This window comes from Rhea pennata, chromosome 2, assembly GCF_028389875.1.
Source record: "Rhea pennata isolate bPtePen1 chromosome 2, bPtePen1.pri, whole genome shotgun sequence".
Lineage (NCBI taxonomy): Eukaryota > Metazoa > Chordata > Aves > Rheiformes > Rheidae > Rhea > Rhea pennata.
The window spans coordinates 162,989,363-163,007,663 of record NC_084664.1 but is presented as its reverse complement, the minus strand read 5'-3'; the positions used below and the strand labels follow the sequence as shown (position 1 = coordinate 163,007,663).

The 18,301-nt window shown below is 52.1% G+C and overlaps 1 protein-coding gene across 1 annotated transcript in view; it reads left to right on the top strand.

Moving 5' to 3' along the window:
• The window catches only part of ZC3H3 (zinc finger CCCH-type containing 3), a 147,645-nt gene that overhangs the window by 113,470 nt on the left and 15,874 nt on the right, over window positions 1–18,301 (top strand). The window contains exons 10-11 of the mRNA XM_062570711.1: window positions 14,886–15,070; window positions 16,789–16,997. Of these exons, the coding sequence (XP_062426695.1) occupies window positions 14,886–15,070; window positions 16,789–16,997 (394 nt within the window). The remainder of the gene's footprint in view (window positions 1–14,885; window positions 15,071–16,788; window positions 16,998–18,301) is intronic.

Genomic DNA, 18,301 nt, shown 5'->3' with positions numbered 1-18,301 from the left:
AGGTGGACCGCGCTGCCATCCCCCTGGGGCTCGGGGACACGGGGTCCCGGCGTGCCCTGGTATTTCGTTACTACACCGTAGTCGTTCTGTTCATTCTGCTACTTTGAGTAAAAGCCAAAGTGTTTTTCTGCCATTAGCAGAGTTACTTAAACACCCACCTATCTTTTTTAAGGGCTCCTTGTGCCAGTGATGGACTGGCGAAGAGCAGCAGGGTGCTGCCGGGGCCAGACCTTCCTTGCAAGTAAATTTGCAGCTGCCGAATTGCAGTAGCCAGCTCTATGCAGAGATGAATTTCTGTGCACCGCTATCGGCAGGAGTTTGTAAAGATGGATGTCAATGTGACGTGAAGTCTTTCACACGTGTTAAGCGTGGATCTGTAGCCTCTTGCTCTACCATGTTGATCTACCCTGGATTGGTCCTAGGCTTTCTCTAGACTGTTACTCCGAACATGCAACATCATCTCTTGGCCAAGAATTTCCTCCTTAGATTTTATTTTTGACGTGTCTCTGTGAAAGCGCTATTGCAGCATGGGGGTCTGAAGGACAGATGTAAGTGAGGGCAGATGCTCCTGAGCTGCCTTAGCCTCATGCCAGTATGGGAATGAAAATCCCCAAATTCCTTGGTCTTTCTCCACTTAGGAATCGCACTTACATCTTTGTTTCTCCTGGAGTGCCAGGTGACACGGAGATGCTCGGAAAGGCCGACTTGGAGCACCAGCTCTGTAGTCCTGGAGGGAGCCCAGTCTTCTGCGATTCCTTTGGGGTGGCCTTGCTGCAGCATGGCAGCTTCCTTAGAGTGAAAGCCTGTCCAAAAAGAGTCTTTCAATAGGCAGAACCCTGACTGGGAAGTGTCTTGATTCCTTTCTCAAATGCCAGGTCAGTGCTTTTGAAACAGAAACCTCTGGAGATGACGGACGTTCTCCCAGGACCTCTTGTGCCATAGGAAGCCCAATGTGACTGTCGGCCTGTGCTGTGCTTCCTGGTTGGTTTAAGCTGGGATGTTTTGCTTCGCACTTGGGCGTGCCAAGGGTATGGGGGAGATCGACGAGGACAAATAGGGTGAGATGTAACTTGTGACAGTGCTGCTTTGGCTCTCGTGGTAGTATCATTAGCCTCTTGGAGAGGATGGCTTCTAGCGCTGGAGAGGAGAAGGTTCTTAGGTACCTTCATGGATGTTCCTGACCGTCCTGTTGGACTTGTCTTTTTGGTTTCTATTAATTTAATAGGCATTTGTTTGCCTTTCAGTGTGGACCATTTTCTTCGTTTTGCTAGCTAAGCAAGTGTTCCTCTTTTGGGTCCTGGGAACACCAGTACGTATTGCCTTCACTTTGTTTCCCCCAGTTGCCATCTCAAACTTGCAGGAGACCAAAGATACCATCGTGTTAGAGTCCCCAGGCACTGAAGTGGGGAATCGTAGTTCAGAAGGGATAGCCAGTGAATTTTCCAAAAAGACGCATAAACAGGCAAAGGTGGGCTCTGAGACGCGTGGAGGTTATGCGGTTCTGAGGTAGTTGAGAGCCGGTGGCCCATTCTCTTCTGCAGTGAGTTATGCGGTGGCTTTTCGGTCCAGCTTTCAATCGTGTTCTGTGCAATGCTCTACCATCCCTGGGAACCCCGGGCCGATTTAGCTAAAGGATGGGACCCATCCTCTTTTCTCTGTCCGCTTCTCCCCAGGGACTGTGCCTGTAATCGGTAGGATGCGTTTTTGTGAGGCTTTACATAGAGGAGAACATCAAATAAACATACGTGGTTGGGTTTGGCCACTGCCATGCGCTGACAGCGAGCGAGCAGAAGAGGACGCCAGCTTTTGCGGAAGCCTTGGCTCCGGGGTGGAAACCGTGGTGTGGGTACCGTGCTGAAAACGTGGTAGCGACCCTGCAAACACTCCTTTAAGCTGGCTCTTCAGCTGAAAAATGAGCTACTAATGAAACGATGATTTTGTTTATGTAAAGTCTGCCAGATCGCAGGGCACCATCCCAAATGTGCCCCGGCAGGCCTGGAGAATTATACTGTTTTATTGTATTTAATAGAGACACGTGAATAAGTGTCTGCGTAGGCATGGTTTGGCAGACCTGCTGCTCCTGAAGGTTTTTCCACCCCTTCTTGTGACTGCGGCTGCTTTTCACCAAGGAATTTGCCTGTATGAACCGCTGGATGCTTCGGGCTACGTATTTCTCCGAACCGGAGCTCAAAGAGGTTCTCTTCCTCTTTTCCTCCATTTCAGTAGCTCTTGCTGACAAAAAGCAAGTAAATAAAGTCAAGAAAGCAAATTGCTGAACTGCTCTTAGGCCCGTCCTGGGGCACAGGAGGGAGCTGCAGAGCCGAGGGGCAAAGACGCCCGGCGGCAGGAACAGTCCCAAAAATGCAGGGAGGGAAGGAGAAGCTGAGATGCACCGGGGTGAAGCTGCCAGCGCTCGGGGAGCTCCCAGCGCGGCGGCGTTGCTGGACGAAGCCCTTGCATCCATAAGGAGAGGGGGGTGTCAGCAAGAGAGGATGCTAATAAATTAGCCTTTGCCTAATTACTTTTTTGCGGCAGTGCCCGGAGAGGACGGCGGGTGGGATAAACATCGCTTCCTAAGAAAAATTGAGCCGTCCCGCCATCTCCCTCCAGCGCGGCCTGGCCGCGCTGCCTGTGTCCCTACAATTACTTTAAAATATTCCAATTTAAATGAAAATATAAAAGAGATATTTAGAATATTTATTCTATTAGTAAAAGTGCTTACCGTTTCACTTTTAGAGTGTCAGAAAAGCATTCTCCTACAGATGATGGATAGCAGCCTGTAATTATATATGGGGAGAAATTGCTGAGCGGGCCATATTTAACTGGGGAGGAGACCTACCAGCTTGGGCCATTAAGGGTTAATTTTATTCTCTAAATAATATAAAAAGTGCTGAGTCCGTTCCTTTACTCAAAGTAGAAAGTCCTCAAATGGACCCCGGAGAGTTTATAATATTCTCCTGAATCAAGTAAAAATGTTAACCTTGCTTCATAAAACGACGGCTTGTTAAAGATGCGCAGTCCCTTTTCTTTTGAATAATTTAGGACGGGAGTAAATCTTGCCTTGTTCTGTGTTTCCGTGTCCGAGAAGCGGCGGAGCCCAGCTGCCTGCAGGCTGAGCCGCGGCGGGCGAGGAAGGGGAAGAGGCTCCATGGTGCTGGGGCCTCCTCGAAGCGTAAACTCTGACGAGGACGCCCTGTAATTAGAAATTCGGGTCGTTTGGCGCAGGGGTTCGGCCCGGCTTCGTGCCTGGCTCTCCGTCCCACCGCCTTTTCGTCTTTGCTCTCTGCTTTTCATCAGACTTTCGTTAAAAATTGTCCATTATTATCCATAATTTATTGCATGTCGTTGCCTTAAGTACTTTCTGGGCTTGCTTCTAGGACACGCGGGCGGAGAGGATCAGCAGTTGCTCGTCTCCTGGGCCGTAGCTCTGACCCATCCTGCGTGGGCTTTTAATGCAAATGATGCCGGCCGTCGTGCAGGGCTGGCCTGGCTGCAGCAGGAGCAGGGACTAAGCGAGAAAGCTTTGATTTTGCACCCCTAACGTCCCTTTTCAGGACCATAGGTGGAAGGGGGTGAAGATCCTCCAGCCTTTTGGAGAGGGGACAGCTTGTGTAGAAGTCTGTGCTCCCATCCTTCGTTATGGGGGTGTTATATGCAATATCAAGCATTTCTAGCAGGGAGCTGGTAGCAAGATGAGAGCCTTGATTTCCAGCATCCTCAGCCGTTCCTCTGTCCTGAGTTGGAAAATGCTGTCCCAGACCATGGGCATCAGGGGCTTCTGGGCCATCATCATCCCAGGACAGGATCGTCACCTTTAGCTGAGCCATCCCCAAGGGAAGTTTCTCTGATCTGTGTGTGTGTTTGTGCCGCTGAACAGCTTTGTAAGGGGAGCAGAGGAACCTGCGAGCCCAGCTTGGGAAGCTGGTGGTGAAATACAGCTCCCAAAGCGCTCTCCTCTGCAGCTCTTCCCTCTGATCGTCGAATTGGCTCTAAATGTGGTGCTGTACGTGGTCTTAACTAAAAGCACTGGGCTGTCCTGCTGGCGCGCTTGGTCCCTGGGGACGCGTTGCTCCCGGGTATTGGCAGGTCTGGCCCAGCTATGCGGTGCTCCCAAAATCAGGTGTGACACGTGGTGCAGAGGAGCCCATTGGGTCGAACCGAAGGCAGGTGAGGAGAGGGCACGCTTGGGTGGAAGAAGCGTGGCCAGGGCTGGTTGCGGTGCCGTCGCCTGCAGGCAGCGTTTGACCCTCGGAGCGAAGGCGGGGAAGTCAGCCTGGCCTCCTCCGACTGTGGCATCTGTACAATCGGTCGGTATTAAATAAGCCTTTCCCCCCCGGTGTCTATTAGCGAGCGCGGTGCCGTAAATACCTATCTTCATATTGGTGCCATCAGCTGCTTTGAAGCCTGTGGGTAAATTGTTCCCCCCAGGGAGCCGTTAAGCAGTGAGACACGTCGCGATTAAACAACGAGGCTACTGTGCAGCCGCACGGGCTGGAATAAATCACTGGGAAGCGGGCTCGGCACGCGCTAAGCCAAGGCTCGGACGGAGCCGGCAGGAGCTCTGTGCTTCTGCGTGCTTCCAGGTTATGCTCCTAAATGAGTCTGAATTCCGGATTTCCAGTAGGGTCCTGGCTGGCCTTGTTCTGCGTCTGCCTCTTTGCAGGAATCATAGAATCAGTAAGGTTGGAAGGGACCTCTGGAGATCATCTAGTCCAGCCTCCCTGCTCAGCAGGGTCACCTACAGCATGGTAGACAGGAGCCTTCTTGAAGGTCAAAACCAGAGGCTAATCAAAGCTTTTGCTATTGTGTTAGGGAAATGTGAAGAATCACTCGAGTGACTCAAAAAAAACACCTTGGATCTCTGACCCAGGTTTGTAATTTATTCACATAAAGTTTCTGCAAGTCTCGTGTTAACTTGGCCAGTTCTGGTTAACCAGAGCTACTCAGGGAAGTGCCACTTCCTTGGGAAAAATCATTGTTTTTAGCCCCCGTGTGCAGCACGTTTTTTTTTTTTTTTTTTCCGCAGTGCCAGCTGCTTGATTTCCTGCAGAAAATTCAAACGCGGGGACTTTTTCTTAGCTCGCCTCTGGTTCTCTTTTGTATTTCTCTAGTCTGGTGAAGTCTGAGATTGTTTTGGATTTTCTCTTTTTCTGGTGGAAGTTCCCACAGTAAAGCTTTTTCGTGTCAAATGGCTAATATATTAAACTTAACACATTCCTAATCTATAGGAAAAGCCATGCTAACCCTTGTAGTAGCAGCTACCAGCTGTGTGTCTTTGTGTGGTTTTCTCTTACTATCTGGTACTTGCGTCGACATGGACAGCGGCAGCTTGGCATCCTTGGTCCCCCTTAGCACACAAATGTGAAGATCGGAGCTGCTCATACCGCATATTCTCAACTTTCTCTTGTTGTCTTTGGGGTATATCAACATTTTTTCTTTTTGCTGCCACGGCCATCAGGTGTTGGTCTGTCTTGATCTTTCTTCCCCCTCGTTTGGTGCCCAGCTGAGTCCCAGCCTGCTGCTGCGCAGTTCATCCTTTTGTCTAGACGTGAAGCACGTGCAGTTGTTGAGGAACCTGTGTCCTTCCCTCGACATAGCTGCTGGCTCATTTCTAACTCTGTAATTACCCTCCACCTGCTGGGCTTCATCTTGGGTTATGTCCCGAATGGTTGGTGGTTGTCACTGGTCACCATGGTGCATCCGTTATGTACCAGTGGAGAGGTGACAGGTGCCAGCTCTCTGATCCCACGGTGTTGAGGGACTTGTTGTCACCAAAATGCTGCAAGGTGCTTTACGATGGCAGTTCCCTGCATCCAACAAACACAAGAATCAGTGAATACTGATACTCAGTGAATAACTGAGTATAAATCTTTTAAAAATCATTTCTTGCTCCTCCATCATGTTGATGTCCTGTTGAGCTCCGGTATTCTTCTCCCCCGAGATCCCCACCGCTGCCATGGCAGAGCTTGAACCTTCAAGGAGAAGCAGGAGGACAAGTCTATGGATGGAAAACCACCCAGGGTGGTTAAACATCTTCTGTCCCTGAAAATCCCCAAGGCTTAGACTGCTTCTGGGTCTCCTCTCTTCAAAGCTCCTATCTTGGCAGCTGCTCAGATGCTCTCTGAGACCTTCAAGAGCTCCTCTGCCTCTGGATCATTTGGCCCATGCTGTTAGTTTGGGACAGACTAATAAGTTTTTTTTTCAAGAGGCTTCAAATGCAGATGATTTTTCTTTCAAACCTCTCTGCTTCTTGTGCTTGGTGAGAACCAGCCGTGGCAGGAGCAGATTTCCCGGCTTGAAGTGCTCATCTCCAAAGCACCTGAAGTTGTTACGCTGATTTAGACCCCATTAGACAGAGGAGCACCTCCGTGCCCAGCTACCGGGGGGCTATTTGAAGTGTGAGAAGTCTTAATATAAAACTTCTCCGTTCAGAGGGAGTCTGGGGAAGGAAACGAGGAGAGCTAAGCTTTGAGTCAGCCCAAATTTCTACTTCTTAACCATACCTGCCTCTCATTTTTTGGTGATCCTGTCATGACCGCTTCCTATTTCTGCTCACCTTTGATTCAGGAAGAGCTGCCAGCAGTGAGATACATGGATGGCCAAGGGCAGGAACCGCTGCCTGCAAGGGACACGGTGAGGCCAGAGCAGAGGGGCTGCAGGCCCACGTGTGCCTGACTTTAGCATTTGGGCTTTGACACGATTGATAGACCTCTCATTGCAAGGGACTGCGCAGAAGGTAACAGCAGGGAAGGTCCTTAAAGGCATAAATCAGTGAGCAGGTCAAAGGGGGAGCGGGAGGAGGAGGAGAAGGGCTTGCACAGTTTATCCTGCTGGTCAGAGAAGTGTTATTTTTTTTATCTTCTTTTGTACTAACAATCTTTAAAGATGATCCAAGGCCGAGTCAGTTTGCTGTGCTCTGATGCCCTGGCTCAAGTGCTCTGTAGCTCAGTGTCGCCAAATGCATGGTGGGTATAAAATCTGCTCCTGCAGAAGAATGAATCCGAAGCCCAGCCAGATTAACTGCCTGTGTGTTGGGCTCTCAAAGGTTGGCTGTTAGGAGTCTGTACTCCTGCAAATTGCTTCTTCTGAAGAGATGATCCATTCTATGCACCTCCAGCAAGAGAGCTGGTGAGGAGAAATTGGTTTGGTCTCTAATTCCTGCTGATCTTTTGGCATGGGCCACCCCTGCAGCCCATGCCAACCTTCTCCCACCACTGTTCTCTGCATGGCCCAATGCTGGTGTTTACAAGCCTTCACTGCACAAATTTTGGCATGACCCAGGCACGCGGACCCACTAGCACCTCGTGGTGCCGCTTGGCTGCCCTCCTCCACATGATGCTTGGCTCATCTTTTGTCCTGCTTCTCGACAGTGGTGCTTTGCTGATTTTACTTGTGGTTTTTGCCCATTTCTGGCTCCCTCACCTTCATTTTGCAGTGGATTGTGTTGGAGCTAGGAGTTTCTCGCGATGCTCTAGGCAGGTCCATGGAGGTAGCTGTGGCTCTGCCTGTTCCGGCTGCTGGTTCGTGGTGCACTGAGCGATAGTGTGGTAACAACTGAGGGACGTCGGCCTTCTTGCCAACTTTTGGCGCTGGCAGGCATCTCTTTGAGGCACTGGCATGAGATAACACCTCATTAGCAGAGCAGTGATCAGCATCATGAAGACCTTGGGTCGTCCATGGCCTGGCTTGGACTTTTGCCAGTGCCTGACATCCACCGATTATTTCTTCTCTTGGTTACTCTATCCCTAGAAACCTTTGTGACGTTCCCATATGGCTGTGCCCTGAGTCGTGTCTCTGCTGTCATAGGCATTTCATGGTCGAAGCTGCTGTGAGTAGGAGGTTGGCTGATGGCAACCTGGTACCCTGCGGCTCTTAGCAAGAGTTTCTGAAGATTCGCAGCCACTTTGTCGAGCTGCCATGGGAGGGTTGAGGCTTGCATTCCCCCATCGTTCAGAATTAGCTGATGGATAGCACTGCCTTTGATAGCTCTTTTATAGTTCAGTGCAGCTGTATGAAAATCAGCTACAAAGGCAACTTCGTTTTGTTTATCTTTAATTTTGGCTTGGGTTAACAGATGTTTTCTGGGTGCTGCAGTCGCCTGCTTAATTTGTTTTTCGTATAATGTGTAGCAGAAATCTTCAGTCAACAAACTGATCAGTAAGTAAATTCTTTATTAAAAAAAGAAAAGAGGTAGTAGTGGGTAGGCTTATTAACGATCACAAAAACGTCAGTTATTCAGATCACAAATGGCAGTCGGCTGCCTTGGAGCTCATCTCTGGAAACATAGGCTAAAGCTATGGTTTGGGACTCAGCAAACAGAGCTCATGCGTTTGGTACCTGGAGCCTAGCCAGGTCAGCAGGAGCAAGGAACCTGTCCTGGGAAGGAGGCAGAGGAGTTTTCCCCGGCTCTGCACTGGGATACATGGGTTTGCAGAAGGTTGGCTGGCGCAGTTCCAGCCCGCCGGATTTGGCGAGGTGTCAGTCTCTTCGTTCTGTGCCCCAGAGTGATCCTCAGCTGAAATGAAAACAGCAGCGAAAGTTGTGTTCCCGATAGCGAGCGATAAATCTCCGTGTTGGCGATGGGAGCTTTCCATTTAAAATGTGTTGTAAGCTGCAGAAGAGGTTTAAAACTAATCAGGTTTCTTTCTCTACCCAATCGTCTCCATGTATCTCCACAGAAATCTTTGTGGGTTTCCAGTTGCATCTTATTTACCGTACGCTGTAATGGCATAATGAGGGTTCTTATTGCTACTTTAATTTAACGGTAGTATCTTCAACAACATTCAGATGCTTACATTAAAGATGTTGCTTATCAGGGCAAACTGGAACTGCTTAATAGCTTGGGCTAGTTGATAATAGTGCTTAGATAAATACTAGTCTGTGTATTTTTTTCTCTTGCGCTTCAATACTTTTGGAGGGGAAGGTGCATCAAAAAACATGAAAATTAAGAAGTTCAGAATAAAAGTAGTCTGAATCACAGCTAATAACTGGGAATATACTGATGAGGCAGAGAATCCTTGATTGCAGCTCTTAACTTCTGTGGAGACAGCCACAAATAAGACCAGATTACATCTTTGCTTCCCACTCTGGAATTTACCTCCTTTCCCATTTGTTCTCCGCTGGCTGATGAGCTCTCTGTGCACTCTGGAGAACGCAGGCTGCGTGCTGTCTTCCCAATCGCCGGCATCCCACAAGCTTGGGCTGCTGCTTCCCCAAGCCACCTGGAATACTATATTCAACTGACTCCCCCCATCTTCTCTGATGAAGACGAACCTGTAGGTGATACACCCTGGATGTCCAGCTTGCTTGCCTGACACCACCCCAGGTAGTCATGATTTGGGGTTGGTGATTACCATCAGCGGGTTCCTCGTGGCAAACTGGCTCCGTCATGTTTTTGAGGCAAGATGGATGAGATTGTGAGACTGCTCTGATAGAAGCGGTTTTCCTGAATAGATCAAAGTAGTGCAGGAGATGATTAAATGCTGTAGACGTTCCCGATGCCAATCCTTGGTGTTTGCTCTTTGGCTGGTGATTCACCCTCCTCCTTAAGTCCTTAGCTCTGCTCTCACAGGGTCTCAAATGGCCAGGGTGCTTTGGGGCTCACTGCTGATGGCTTGCTCTTCTCAGTCAGTTCTCTCTGATGTCATTTTGCTGCGTGGAAAAATCCAGTTACAGAGGAATTTATTAAGGGCCATAGTACAAAGTCTGCTGCTCCAGGCTGCAGTACTTCTAACTGGGCAGTTTATCAAGGGCTGTTATCGCCCTGCCGGTGGTGTTACTGAACCCCTGTGTCACCAAACAGCTGATTTGCAGTTTTATGCAGATTTCAAGCTTCTCCTTTTCTCTTTACAAAAAAAGACATTGGCTTTGAAACTGAGAGCTCAAATGTCCACTTCTTTCTAACAGATACCGTGTTGTTTTGCCTCAGTGATCGCCGTTCTTCCTGCCAGCCCATTTAGCGTTTCTGTATCCGTTGCCTGATGTTAATGAGAACCATAACGCTGCTGTTGGCCACTGCAAGAAGACAATTTTGCAGCTGTTGAAGTTCCATGCATGAGTTACTTTTTTCCATGTTTGTGGGCGCTCTCCTTCATTGCATTTCACGTTTGGGCCTTGGCAGAATGAAGGATCTGGCCAGTAATAGGACCTGTCTTCCTAAAATATCTCAGCGACGGGCAAGGCTGCAGGAGTTGCGGAGCAGAAGAGCAGGAGAAGTCACGGGCGATCAATAGCAGCAACCGGATGCCCCGCACCAGGCGGTACAGGGCGTTCTGCGGATGGGAGATGCTGTAGGACGCTCTGCCCTGCAGATGCTCCATTAGCAGAAATACCGCATGCGAGAGTCAGCGAAATGGCAGATCTGAACGAGGGAGGAGCAAGATGAGAGGAAACAGTCAAAAGCGATGTAGCAGGAGCCGTCAGGAGGTTGTGGAGAAGGCAGGCAACAGAAGGCCTTAGCCCTTAGATCGTTTTTGTTTGGGCTGGATCAAAGCAGGCAGATCTACCCTGCAAGTAAGAAGCTTGGTCTGTTCACCAGGAATGTCCTTCAGTTCCTCCCAGCTATTATGGTGCTTCTTAATTCAGATATTTTAAAGATATTGTCCAATTCTTATTCCAGCTCCAAGGTATTGATAGTTCAAGTGATGTTTTATCTTCTGCAAACACCAATGGAGAGCTCAACAGCTTGGCATTGGGTCATGTTTGTTTTTGTGAAGCTCTTCATGTCCTGCCTGTCCTGATGTTAGTGACATGGATCTGTAGTGACATCTGTATTGTGGCAGTGCTGAGATGCTTCAGCCAAGCTCTGAGACTTGGTTACTGGGTGCTCTCAAACCCCCCAAATCCTAGACAGCATTGGAATGAGGCTGTCAAAAAGGATGGGGAGAAAGGATATAGCTTGGGCTACACCACTTGGCCCTACTCTTCATGTCCTTTATTGTAACACAAGTTTTTCCTCCTCAAATCACCGTGAGACAGGTTGTTCCCTGTCTCTTCTGCTCCATGGGAGTCAGCTGCTGTCGCCCTCCATCTGCAGGAATTTGTTGCTTCTCTTCAAGCTCTCTGCTTTGGGGCAGAATCCCATTCTGGAGATAAATTCTTAGCAGGGGGTCTCAAAATGTCATGTGGAATCTGCACATTTTGACATTAGCATCTGGCGCAGTTGTTTGGGGCCGCTGAGCTGACGTTTTCAGACCAAGCAAGGGACTCTGGAGGGCAAAGGTTGCTTCCTTGTGTTCTCCTGGTTTCCCCAGTTAAATGAAGCCTTTCGGGTTCATTTTCAAGATGGAAAAACAGCCAGGATTACACAGGTGATAGTGGTGATACTTGCTTAAAAAAAAAAAAAAAATATATATATATATATATATATATATATATATATATATATACACATACGCACATACTGGGTATATATATGGCCTTGTGGTCTCAACCATAAGCTTGGAGATCAGCAGCCCACCTTTGCTCTCTAGCATCCTTGGTGGCTGCTGAATGGTTATAAATAACAAAGGGAATTAGCCTGGCCTCGTTAGGCTGGTGCCAAAGGGGCAGCTAGCAGGGTGCTCTAGCAGGGAGCCCTCAGCAACTCCTACTGTTGGTGTTTTCTTCAGCTCCACGTCAAGAAGAAACTGTAAAATAGCATCAAAAAAAAAAAGCGCGGGGACTTTGCCGGTTGTAGCGTGAAGATGAAAAGGCGCAAGGAATGCTCTGTGCGCTGGATAAATGTCTCCGTTATTATCACACAGCCTATGTGATGTTGGGCTGCGCTGTCTTCCAGGTTTTACTGACGGGGAGCTGGAGTTTTTACAGCTGCTTCCATCTGCACCCAATTATATATATAAAAAAAAAAGCTGTCAAAAAAGAAGCCATTTACTAGCTGTCAGTTGTGCGCGGCCTCAGAAAGCAGCCGCCTCCGATGAGAGCTTCCCACTTGGCACGGAGGAACTGGGGGAAGAGGTACAGGAGAGCAGCCTGCCTGCCACCGATCCAACTGGTTAATCCTGTGACTTGGAGCCAGGGTGACCTGCAACGGACTCGGAGTTCAGCTGAGACGCCCACCGTTCCCACGCCAGCTGCCACTGGCACCACAAGTTGAGGAGCTGAGTGGCAGGCAAGAGGAGCCCTGAGCTGCTCGAGAAGTTCAGCTTGGGCAAGTTGCTGATGGAGGGAGGTTGGGAAGATGGCACTGGAGGAGACCGTGGTGGGAGTCCAGGTGGCAAAGTCGAGCTTGGCTGGCTTTTCATTCCCCGTCGCTTCTCTTGAAGGCTGAACCAGAATCACAGAATGGCTGAGACTGGAAGGGACCTCTGGAGATCATCAAGTCCAACCCCCCTGCTCAAGCAGGATCACCTAGAGCATGGTAGGCAGGGTTGCATCCAGGCAGATTTTGAACATCTCCAGAGAAGGAGGCTCTACAACCTCTCTGGGCAACCTGTTCCAGTGCTGCAAGTGTCGACGGGTGGAAACGTCCAAGTTTCAGGTCACGCTTGGTTGCAGCAGGTCGTTTGGGATGGTCCTGTGCCCTGGTTGGAGGAACGCGTCCTCTCTCCTCCGCTGTCTGCAGGGAGGGCGACAGCAGGTGCTGGCGGCTCGCCCTGTGCCCAGCGTGCCGAGCCGCGGGCTTTCCGTCGCCTCGTGGAAGGTCAACAGGCGGCTCCGGCCGTCCCAGTAACCCAGCTCGGCGCTCCTCCGGCCTCCTCGTGCCAAGGGCGTTCGTGGAAAACGGGCACGAACGTCGGTCCCGAGGCCGAGGCTGGAGGAACGGAGCTGGCACCTTGCGGCAGCCCGGCCAGCTGCTGCCTTCCCCGTGCCAAGGGAGGTAGGACGGCGCGAACCCCCGCGTCCCGCGTTGGCCGCGTCCTCGCCGGCAGCACCCGCGCCCGGCCGGGCAGCGCCCGCGGGTTCCCTCTCCGCGCCGGGAGGCTTTTCGGGGGACGCTCCGGTTTTCCGCCCTCTCCCGTGTCCCGCCGCTGGAAGCGGCCAGATGCTTTTGCTCTTTGTACGGCGCGCGGGGGGTGTAAAATTAGCCGTGCCGACAGGTGGAAGGGATCGGATGGCCGCGGGAAGGAGGTGGCTCCCCTGGGCGCCGCGAGCCAGCGCGCTCCTTCGCCTTGCCTGACGCGCGCCGGGCACCGAGCGCGTTTACAGTAACCGAATCCCCGCGGCCGAGCTTGGCCGAAATCCACAGGGACGCCAGCAGCGCCCCGTGCCCCCTCCGCCCCGTAAATAAACACCGAGGGGCTTTTCCACCCTCCGCGCCGAAGCGCCGCGCCGCTTCCCGGGCCGGCGGAGCGGGAGCCGATCGCTGCCCCGGTGGCCGCCGGACAGGACCCGGGTGCCGTCGGTGCCTGGCCCAGCTGCCCGGAGGATGTCCTGGAAAAGTCCTTAGAAACCCAAAGCCGGGGCCGGGAGTTAGTTCCGCGCTGTTTATTTTCCTTATTTAAGTATATATATATATTTGTGAAGGATGGCCTCGCTTCCCCATCGTTTCTTGCAGGCCGTGAGACCGGAGCGCCTTCACCTGATTTTTTTTTTAAGTTATTTATTTTTATTATTATTATTTATATTATTATTATTATTATTATTATTATTATTTGATTTCCTTTTTTTGGGGGGGGGGTAGAGATGCGGGGATCATTTCCCGCAGGAGCGACGCAGAAGAGCCCCCAGCGCTTGGTGAGCGGCAGCGACTGGGAATTCGGCCAGGAATTTCGCTCGGGCGAGCGACGGCAGACCAGGCTTCGCCCATCCTCGCGGGCGGCTGGAAAGAGCCGTGGGCGATGCCGGAGGCGCGCGCGGGGGGCAGCGCCGGCTCGCACAGCGAAGACCTGCCGGCGCCTGGCCGGCCGGCCACAGCACTCGCTCTGTATCTGTTTATTTATCGAAAACCTGCCTGCCCTCGCAAGCCGCCCCATCCTCACCTTCGCTGGTCCGTGGATGCGGTTGGGTTTGGAGCCGCGTCTCGTTTGGGCGCCGTTTGGAGGTGCTCTAGGTCCCTTTGGAGCTTTTCCTTGGGTTATAGATTTACTTGCTGCAGAACTCTTGGACACAGAGAAGGGAAGTCCCAGGAGCTGAGTTTTGTGATTATTATTTTAATCCCGGTGTCTGGCTTTGCAAAGTGCTCCTGTCCTTCCCACAGGGTTTTCTTCCTGGTTCCGACGTTTTCCATCTCTCTCCCCCACCCCCCGCGGAGCCCGTGTCTCCGCTCGCGCGCCGGACCCCCCAGCCCTCCCGCTGCTCGACGATGGCCTCGGCCTGACGGGCTCACCGTTGCCGGCCGGTGGCAGAGACCCTCTGCCCTTTCGTGGCTGGCCCCGCCGCCGCGCAGCGGGGCCACCGCACCGGCCCGACGGTCAGCGCCACTGTCCGTCTTCCCCCTCCCCTTCCCTGAGCCAAGCTGGAGCGAAAGGGCGGCCGCTCGAAACGGTCCGCGGTGCCGCGAGCCCCGCGCCGTGGCGGTGGTGTTGTAGCAGCAGCAAAGAAACATGCTGCTTCCCTGCTCTTCCCTGCTCTTCCCCAAGATCCAGGGAAGAGGTCACAGATCCGGCCTGGACAACGTTGTTGTCCTGTGTCCGTTCTGATGCCAACTTCTCCACCTTGGTTAACCTCCCCCGGACCTCCTGCCTCGGGGAGGATCGTTTCTGTCAGGGTATTTATCGTTTTGGGTCCCCAAAGTTGAGCACTTGGAAAGCGATGGGTGTTTAGGCTCTCTCAGAAGAGAGGAAGGGTAACGGCACGATTGGAGGAAGGACAGCGGGAGAAGGAAGCACCAGCACGTCCTTCCGCCCTTAGCGAGGCGTTAGTGCCACCTGAAGGTGCCTGTCTCGGGCCGTTCTGGGAGGAGCGTGCCATCGCCCCTGCCCACCTTGCTCTCGTTTCCCTTGCAGTGCAAGAAGAAGCACACGCTGGTTTGCCCGGACTTCGCCAAGAAGGGCGTCTGCCCCAAGGGCGCCCAGTGCAAGCTGCGGCACCCGCAGAAGAAGCGCCGCCCGCGGCAGCCCGGTGCTGCCGGCGACGCCGACCGCGGCCACCCTCCCTCGAAGTGGCGGCGGCTCTGCGAAGAAACGGGCAGGTAGGGATGACTGCAAGGAACGTGATTTGTCCTTCTCCTTAAGCAGCTTCCTTCCCAGCCTGCTCCGAGTATTTCCCAGGGGCTCGGGAACGCCTCCTGTTTGTATCCAGCTGCATCAGACGTGCTCATTTTCCCTGGGTTTATTTAGGCTAGTTTAAGATGTAGCTGCTTTGGGGCACTGCTGTGCCTTTCTGACCCATCTCCTAATGGAAACAGCATCTGACAGACTTGGGGCCCCAGGGCAGTCTCCAGATGAAGCTGCTGGGGAGCCAAGCAAGGGTTTCTGCAGACAGCATCTTCTCAGGGGAACCTTGATCAGGTGCTAGGGCTCAGTGGTGGTCATCGTGCCACCACTTTGAGGCCCTGGCACCTTTGAGGAGGGCTTGGTATGTGGTGCCAACATTTTGAGCGAGATCTTTTATCACTCCCTTTGCCCTCTCTTGTGCTGCTCTGGCCTTGCATCTCACTGGCCTGCTTGTCATGCCCTTGGGCATCTTTGCCCTTGGAAATGTGGCCTTTGGGACTTGAGCACTTCTAGGTGTCCCTGAGGCTTTGGTAGACCTTCCTCCTGGGAGGTGAAGGAGCAGAACGGCCTGCATGGAGAGGCTGTCACAGAAAGCAGGAACAGCTCAGCCAGGTCTCTGTGGGAACTGGGGAACCATCCTCTTGGTCCAGCACTCTTCCTCGCCCTGCGCTGCAGAGAGCAAGCAAGGCTGGAGTTGACTCCCTGCTTGCTTTTGTGAGGACGAAGAGCTCCTCAGCACAGGACAGTGGCAGTGAGGGGGAGCTAGTTGGCAGAGTTTCATCACCACTTGCCTTCTGGTGTGCAGCCTTTTAGAGGAAGGCAAGAAGGGGGTGAATGTAGCTGGCAACATAAAGGCTTGGATGTTGGGCTGGGCACTTGGTTAAGCACGTCAGCAGCTGTCTTGTGCCACCGAGGCCAAGCCAGGAGGGGGAAATTCGATGCTTTCTTGGTCAAGGTATTGGGCAACAGTAGACGGAGCAGGAACCATCCCAGACACAAGGTTTGCCTTGGTTTGACCCCAATCCAACTGCCGTTATTCAGTGGTGATGTCTTCTCACATGGAGAGTAGCAGAATGGTTGAGGTTGCAGGGACCTCTGAAGATCATCTAGTCCAACCCTCCTGCTCAAGCAGGGTCACCTTAGAGCACATTGCACAGGACTCTGTCCAGATGGTTTTTGACTGTCTCCAAGGATGAAGGCTCCACAACCTCTCTGGGCCACCTTTTCCAGTGCTCAGTCACCCTCACAGCAAGGAGGGTAGTTCCTGTAGTGCTTCCCTTAGCACTAGCTGGAGCATCTGTTGGCCAAAAATATGCTCTCGGATGCTAAGGATGGAACCCTACAGGCCAACGGAGATGTTGGCCTTCCTCGTTCCCGCACAGAGCAGGACCGATGCGTGCCTGGAGACATGCCCACGAGAGCCATCATGGGGGGTTATTTTTGCTGCTGGTATGACCTGGGGAACGAGGAAAAAGGGAAAGCAAAGTGCCAGGGGAAACATGAGGCAAAGAAGCCAGTTGGGCAGAGAGACTGGATCTGATCTGCTTCCCTGGAAATTGGAGATAAGGGGCAGCCTGGGATTGTCGTGCAGCTCCGACAATTCACACCGGCCTCTTCTGATCCTGCGCTCAGCTTTGCTAAGAGGGGTAATAGGGTTTTTATTATTATTATGTTTTGCACTTGTCTCCTCCAGGGACGATGCTGTGCAGCTCCACGACGACGGGGCAATGCCAGGCCCCTCCGGCACGGAGCGAGAGGCGACGTTTTGGAGCGACACAGACCCCTCGCGGAGCAGCCGGCTCCAGAAGCTCCCATCCTTCATCTCGCTGCAGTCACCCACCTCCCCTGAGGACAGGCCGTGCAAAGCTGAACCGAGCGAGGATGAGCCTGCGGAGGAGCCAGGTAGGAAGCGGTCACTCCAGTTTCGTTCCCGTGCCTGCTCGGCTGCCCCGCTTCACCGCATGTCTCCCGAGCATCGATTGCACGTGTTTCCCAGTGCGAAACAGCTCGGAAACTTGTGGATGAAACCGTCTCCAATGGGACGCGGGGCTGAGAGTTTGCAGGTGCCGCCTGCAGACTCGGGAGGCCAAGCGTGTGACGGCGGTGCCTGCAGGCAAGTTCAAAGGAAGAGCCTGTATTAGTCTCAGATAATCTGCTTTGCTGCTTCGTTAATAGGTAGGGGAAGAGACTTTGGCAATCAGTGCAGTTTTTGAGAGGTGCAACTTTAGGATGAGCCAGTCTTTCTTGTACAGCCTGGCAGAACTGAGCAAACAACTTCAGACCTGATGGTTTTTAATTTTCGGAAGAGTTTGAGCAAATTTGTCAATTCAAGTGCCTGTTAAAAAAAAGAAGGAAAGAAAAAGGAGGAAAGTGTTAAAATGACAGAAAAGAAATTATTTTTCTTGATATTTCCCTGCAAAGCTTTTTGCACGATCTCGACAAACATGAGCTGTAGTTCTGTTTCCCCAGCATCTTTCTTGGTTCTCCCTCCCCCTAATTCCCCTGGATGGGGAAATCCCGTGATCGCCGGCTCTGATGGCAGCTCTGGAGGAAGTGAAGGGGTTTTGCGGGCTCGCAGGTGCGGAGGGGATGGAGCGATGGTGCAGGGCGAGCAGAGATGGGATATCCTCGTGATATGCCTTGAAGTCGCTCCGTTAAAACGCGCGTGGTCCTTTCCAATGCGGCGTAGGACGGTTCGACCGGAGCCGAGCAGGCAGCTCCCCAGGATTTTGCCGGTGTCATTACTTTCCATTTTCCTTTTCGTCTCCGGTTCCTTCGTCTGAGGGGTTTGTAGCGGTCGCGTCTCCTGAGCACCTTCGCAGATAGCAGGAGGGGGGACAATGTTTGGCTTGGAAGTTAAAATCAACGTGTTTTGCAGCAAAAATTTGCCACTCCGGTTTGAACTGAGAGCCAATGGGAGAAGAGAACAGTTGTGAAAGCGATTTATGACTTTTTTTAATATTGTTTTTCTTCCCCCCACCTTGGACAAACCGGGTGAATCCTGCTGAGCTGCCTGGGCAGTTCGGCAGCGTGGCAGTGACCCTGCAGCGGAGAGTCTTGTCTCCTGCGCTGGTGCCGGCCAAAGGTAACGGAGAGGAAGAATCAAATTCATGCTGCCAAAGCTGCTGCTGGCTCGGATGGCACGAGGCGCACGTCGGAGTGAAGGAAAGAGCTGGAGAAACCGTCTGTGCTTCCCTCCCTGTCTT